This window comes from Acomys russatus, chromosome 14, assembly GCF_903995435.1.
Source record: "Acomys russatus chromosome 14, mAcoRus1.1, whole genome shotgun sequence".
NCBI lineage: Eukaryota > Metazoa > Chordata > Mammalia > Rodentia > Muridae > Acomys > Acomys russatus.
The window spans coordinates 54,953,712-54,959,711 of record NC_067150.1 but is presented as its reverse complement, the minus strand read 5'-3'; the positions used below and the strand labels follow the sequence as shown (position 1 = coordinate 54,959,711).

The following is a 6,000-nucleotide window of genomic DNA, read 5'->3' as shown; positions in this document are numbered from 1 at the left end:
CCTCTGCCACTTTCCCTCAGCTCCTGGCACACACCACCTGTTTTCTGTCTCTATGAACATGAATCACACAGCATTAGTCATTTCATGGCTAGCTTATTTCACTTGGCAGAGAGTTTGCAAGGTTTACATATGTCACAGCACAAATCAGTATTTCTTTTTTACAGTTGAATAATATTCTATTGTGTATACAGAACATGCTTTGTCTATCCGCTCATAGTCATGTGTGAGGTTTCCAACTTTGGGTATTGTGAAATAATGTTGCTATGAATATTGGTATGCAAATACTCTTTGGAGTCTTGCTTTCAGTGTGTGTGTGTGTGTATGCCCAGAAATGGAATTATTGGGCCCTATGGTAATTCTATGGTTAATATTTTAAGTAATTATTATGCTGTTCTCCACAAAGGCAATATCTTTTTCTATTTTAGGTGGAAATGTGCACATGGTCCAATTCCTTCATATTCTAATACTTTCATTTTCCATTAAAGAAAAAAAAAAAACCCAGCTTAAGAGGCATGGAGTAGTTTGCTGTGTGTTTTCTTTATAGTTTTATATACATAGTATGGTACTACTACTTTATTGATTTTACTTGGAACCATGTTTTTACTTAAAGTTTGTGTATTTGTGTATGTATATTCACTTATGGGAGGCAGGCACGTGCCATGGAGGTCAGAGGGCAACCTTTAGGAATTGATTCTCAGCTGGACATGGGGCGCTATGTTGAACCCAGGTTTTTAGGGTTCTAGGAGGGCCACCTGAGGTATAGACTATGAAAAACTTCTAGAAAAAGCCCATAGACAGAGGCCGCCTGCTGGATGAGGTCCTCTGATGACAATCCAGCCCTGGCTTGTCCACCTACCTTCAACAGATGTCACTCCTCTGTGTGAAGTGTAGGCAGAGCCTTCTCAACGCTCTTTCTAGATTCACCACCTGCTTACCAGATCTCTTAACCGCAGCCAGGTGTTCACACCTTTGCAGGGTCCAACCCCCACCTGCACACACTTCAGCATGTGCGCGCCTTAGGCTCTGACCTGAGGGTGCTGTCTATTCTTGGGAAGACATAGCCGCCTCCACCCTCTACCCTGCCTCCCCTGAACTTTGCACTCACTACTATGAAAAATTAACTGGGCTAATGTTTTCCTCCCAAGGACAAGGACAAAGTCTGCAAGGCAGGCCTGGCTGGGTCCCAGGGGACCAGGTGCCAGCTGGAGTTCTAGCTAATCATGAGCCACCCACCTGTTCACCGCCCAAGGCAGAGGGGTCTGTTCTCTTCCTCCCCCATGTCCAGAGCTCTGTGATACTGGCCTTGTGCCCTCAAACTTTCTCACAGGAAGACTGGAGGGAAAAGATGGAGATAAGAAATGACACTTTCAGATCTGCAGGTAGGTGGGTCCAGCAGTTTTCTTGCAAGCCAGGTGGTCCTTGTCACATGGATGCTGGCACAGAAGGCAAGCCCAGAAAAATCGTTCAGTCACAAAAGTGGGCCTGACTAGTTATTTCTTCCCCTTGGGGAAACACGCCATGGTGGTCCCTTCTGGGGCCTCAGCGATGTAAAGGCTCTTCCATGCTACTGACTCTGCTCCTGTCTCCACTCCTTAGCTCCTCTCTTCCCTTCTCAGGTTCCTCCAAGGTGCAAATAGCTTCCCTCAGACATGCTTCAGGGACTTGTCCTGGAGAACAATCCTAATGCTTCTAACGATTTTTTTTCTACCTGCCGTACAGGTGAGAGAGTATCGGTTCAGCAGTGCTGCAGGGTCAAGAGCCAACATTCAAAGTCAGGGAGATGAGGGATGGAGCCTGAGAGTACTGGACATGGCTTGGCTGCCTTACTCGGCTTGATGTCCGGGTTAGATATAACTTTTGTTTGTTTTGAGACAGAATTTCACCATGTAGCCTTGGCGGTCCTGGAACTTACTCTGTAGACCAGGCTGGTATTGAACTCAGCTATTCCCCCCCCCCCCCCACCTCTGCCTCCCAAGTGCTGGGATTAAAGGCAGGTGCCACCACTGCCTGGCTAAAATTAACCTTTTCCTGGGAGATGCTGATTACATAGGCCACTTTCTGCCCCTCTCTGCCCACCTAAGCACACCTTCGTCCCTATCCCTTGGTGCTTTCTGGGCTGCGAGCTCCTTGCGATAGGGACCTTCCTCTTCCATTGTGGATTTCCCAACAAGTAGTGTACTTGTGACATGGAAGCGCTAGAGAGAGAAAGAGAGAGAGAGAGAGAGAGAGAAAGAGAGAGAGAGAGAGAGAGAGAAAGAGAGAGAGAGAGAGAAAGGAAAGAGGAGAGAGAAAAGGGGGGGGAGGAAGAAGTGTGTGTGTTGTTGTGTACTGTGCGCGCGCGCGCGCGCAGGATTTGACTGAGCCAGGTCCCCTGGCTACCCTTCTTCATGCGTGGCATCAACACTGGCCTCTGGAGTGGATCCACTTGTACTAGATCGCTGCGAAGTCCCAATACCCTAGGAGGTGGAGAGGAAAAGGCCTGAGAACATTTCAGGCAATGTCATAATTATGCACCTGTGGTACAGCTTTTGTTTTGCAAACTGTGTCACAGCTGCCCTTTGCAACTCTAGGGCCAGTAGAAAGACCTCAAAGACCTTAAATCCTCCTTCTGTCCCTTGGGGCTAAGCCTCCCAACACTTCGCTGGCAGCAATTGGACTGTCTGGGTTGAAGACAGCAATTAAGACACCTCACCACCACCCCTCCTTTAATCACAAGCACTGCGGAGGCAGAGGCAGTCTGATCTCTGAGTTCGAGACCAGCTCTGTTTTGATTTACAGAGTGCGGTACAGGACAGCCGGGGCTATACAGAGAAACCCTGTCTTGAAAAAACAAAACAAAACAGATCTCCTTCCTTTCCAGTCACCAGCAGAGAGTGGAAGTCGAGGCGGCAGCCACCATCTTAATAGGAGTGCAGGCACCGGCTCATTAAGATCCACTGAGCCTCAGGGATCCTCCTTCAGGGACTGGGTATTCAGGGAAGCGGAAGGAGTGAAACCACAGCCTCTGACAAGCTGCGGCTGGCGGTGGGGCAGGCTTGGTGACAGAGCAGCCGGCCCCTGAAGCTTCTGGGCTGGCTTAGTGGAATTGGCCACACCTCATAGGGCTTTTTAACTCCCAGCGGCTCTTGGTTTGCAAATAACTTCTTTCTCACCACGGATTGTGTGTTTGTGTGTGTTGGTTTGTGCTGTTAAAAACAATCCATAGCCTTGGCTACTGGGCTAGCCTGATGTGAAGGCTGCAACAGGAAAAAGGAGCTGAGGGCTTGCTGTAACGCCCAAAGCTGTGGAAAGACCAGGAGCAACTAGCCCTGAATTGGGCTAGTTGGGCGGGGCGGGGGGGGGGGGCAGGGCTTCCCAAAGTCAGGTTCTCTTGTCTTCCCACCTTGGCTATCTTTGAATAAACTTCCCGGCTTGCTTCATTTTGTGTGTTCGAGTTCACGGCTTTGTAAACAAAGCTCTCATGCTTATTTGAGGTCGAATTTCAGATCGTCTGTAAGACCCAGCAATGTTAATTCTCCCCTTCCCCCCTCCCCGAAGAAAAAAAATCCTAAAGCGCCCCCCCCCATTCATTCCTTCAGGAACGCAACAGATGTCTCTGAGGCCCATTTTCTGCAAAGAGCTTGGTTCACTGGGCCCAGAGGACCCCTGGTTCCAGCTTTTGTTCAAGTAGTCACCGAGGTTTCTTAACACCACTTTTAAGTCTCCTCTTCTTCCCCAACTCCCTCCTCCGCAGTCACCGGCAGTCAGCCGGCCTGATCTCACCCAGCAGGAAAACAAAAACAAAACAAAACAAAACGCCAAACCAAAGGAAAACGGCCGACCACTGAGCGAAATCACCGCGCCCCAGCTTTCTGGGCCTGAAGTCTTCCTGAACCCCTCTTTGCGCCCGGGTCATCTCCCATGTGCAGCCAAGCCGTGGTGGACCGCGCCTGTTCCTTGCGACCTAACCTTCTCTAAATCCGTGCAATCTGGGCGTCTCGAGGGCTGAGTCCCCAGGAGTCCCGTCCCGCGGCACTTGGCAGAGCTGACCGCCGCCGTGCCCGGTGGCCCACGTGGGCGCGCTTCGCGGCGCGGGGCGGGGAAGGCCGCGGGTCCTCCCCGGAGCAGGGCGCGGGGGAGGAGCGGGGAGCCCCGGCGGCTAGGGGGCGGCGACAGCGCTGGGAAGGAGGCTGCAAGCGGAGCTGCGTGAAACGTCGACTTGGGGCGGGCGGGAGAGGAGCGGTTGCACAGCCCTGGCGGGCCCTGAGAGGCAGCGATCGCAGGAGGGGAGGAGGAGGAGGAGCAGGGTTGCAGAGGCGGAGGGATCTGCGCACCCAAGCCATCCAGGCAGGCAAAGTTTGGCTGGGGGTTGGACTTTCCTTCCCGGAGGCGGCACCCAAACAGCTACCCCGTGCGGAAACCCAAACTTTCTACTGCCACTCCGAATCTCGCGGCCGCCGTCTCCGCTCCCAGCGCCCGGGGCCTGCCAGTCGGTCCGTTCGTCCGTCCGTCCGCCCGCCCGCCCGCGTGGAGCCGCTCGGGCGCAGCTGTGCCCCGGATCCCTGCAGCTGCAGCGCCGCGGTCCTGGCCCGGACGCCTGGGCAAGTTCTCCAGAGTTAGACGCGAAGTTCGGGCGCCGCGCGGGCCGAGCTGCCCCTGTGCGCCCCCGGCGTCCCCAGTGCGCCCAGCCCGGCCGGGGGCGCCGGTGACCCTCCCGTGCCAGCCATGTCGTCCATCCTGCCCTTCACCCCCCCGATCGTGAAGCGCCTGCTGGGCTGGAAGAAGGGCGAGCAGAACGGGCAGGAGGAGAAGTGGTGCGAGAAGGCGGTCAAGAGCTTGGTGAAGAAGCTTAAGAAGACGGGGCAGCTGGACGAGTTGGAGAAAGCCATCACCACGCAGAACGTGAACACCAAGTGCATTACCATCCCCAGGTGGGGGCTCGGAGCGGCGGGGGGCGCGCCGGCCCAGCCCCCTAGCGCGGCTAGGGCGGAGAGGGAGGGTGTGTGCGTGTGTGTGCGCGCGCGTGTAGGAGACCAGGAGTGGGTGGAGGGACCTAAAACAAAACCTTCGGATTTGCCCAGGCTTAGAGCCCAGGCTTCCATACGGCGCTCTGGTTTACAGACTCCAAAGATCGCCAGCTGCCTCTGGGCAGCGGGGGTTGTTGCTGAGCTTGGCCCCCCACCCCCCGGGGCTTTGGGCTCCAAGTGGAGGCCCCGCTTTGTTCGGCTCTGCCGGCCGAGCCCCTCCTCCTCCGCCGCCTCCCGCCCTGCGCTCGTGGAGGTGGTGGCGTGTGTCCCTTTCTTTTCTTCAGCTCTGTTCCCCCACTTCTTTTCCTCGTCTACAGGAATGCAGTCGGTACAGCTGTGGGTGAGGAGCGGGAGCCCGTTGATTGACAGATTCCTTCTTCGCTCTTTCTTTGCCTTGGGATTAGCATTTTTTATCGAGTATTTTTAGATTTGGTTGTGCCAGCCTCCCGCCCCCCTGTGCACGCATGCACGCACGCACTTAGTTGCAGAGCAAAGCACCGACTTTAAAGCGGGAGAAACAAGTGGTAGAAACTAGAGGCTTTCCCTCCTCCCACCCTAACCCCTGCCTGGTTTGCCTTCTTTTTTAATCCAGAGTTTGTAGGTGCCTAAAACCGAGCAGGCAGCTCCAGACAGATAACAAAACACCCCAGAGCTGGCCTCCTATCGGCCCTGCATTCCTGTAGAGCCCTCTTTTCCCAAAGCGCTTTGCCATCTGCCCTGACCTCCTTTATCCTTCCCATCGGGCTAGAGCTCACAGATGGCTGATGGAAGGGGTCAGTGACTTCACTCCCAGGGCCTGCCAGAGTTTAGCCAAGTCTGGGCATTAAGGTTGAGGGCACTTTAGCCTTCTGCTTCCTCTTCTCAGGCACCTTTAAAGATTGATTCCAGAGGAGGGGCTGGTGGAGATGTTTGGGGGGGTGGGGTGGGGTGTCCCAGGCTGCAGAGGAATGGAGAGAGGGCTCCTAGGACCTAAGATAGCAGAGAGGTCATCATC

At 54.4% G+C, this 6,000-nt stretch overlaps 1 protein-coding gene across 1 annotated transcript in view; it reads left to right on the top strand.

The window, feature by feature from the left end:
- Positions 1-4,532: 4,532 nt before the first annotated feature.
- Smad3 (SMAD family member 3) overlaps positions 4,533-6,000 on the top strand; it is a 109,868-nt gene continuing 108,400 nt past the window's right edge. The window contains 1 exon segment of the mRNA XM_051156634.1: positions 4,533-4,910. Within this exon segment, the coding sequence (XP_051012591.1) occupies positions 4,705-4,910 (206 nt within the window). The 5' untranslated portion in view covers positions 4,533-4,704.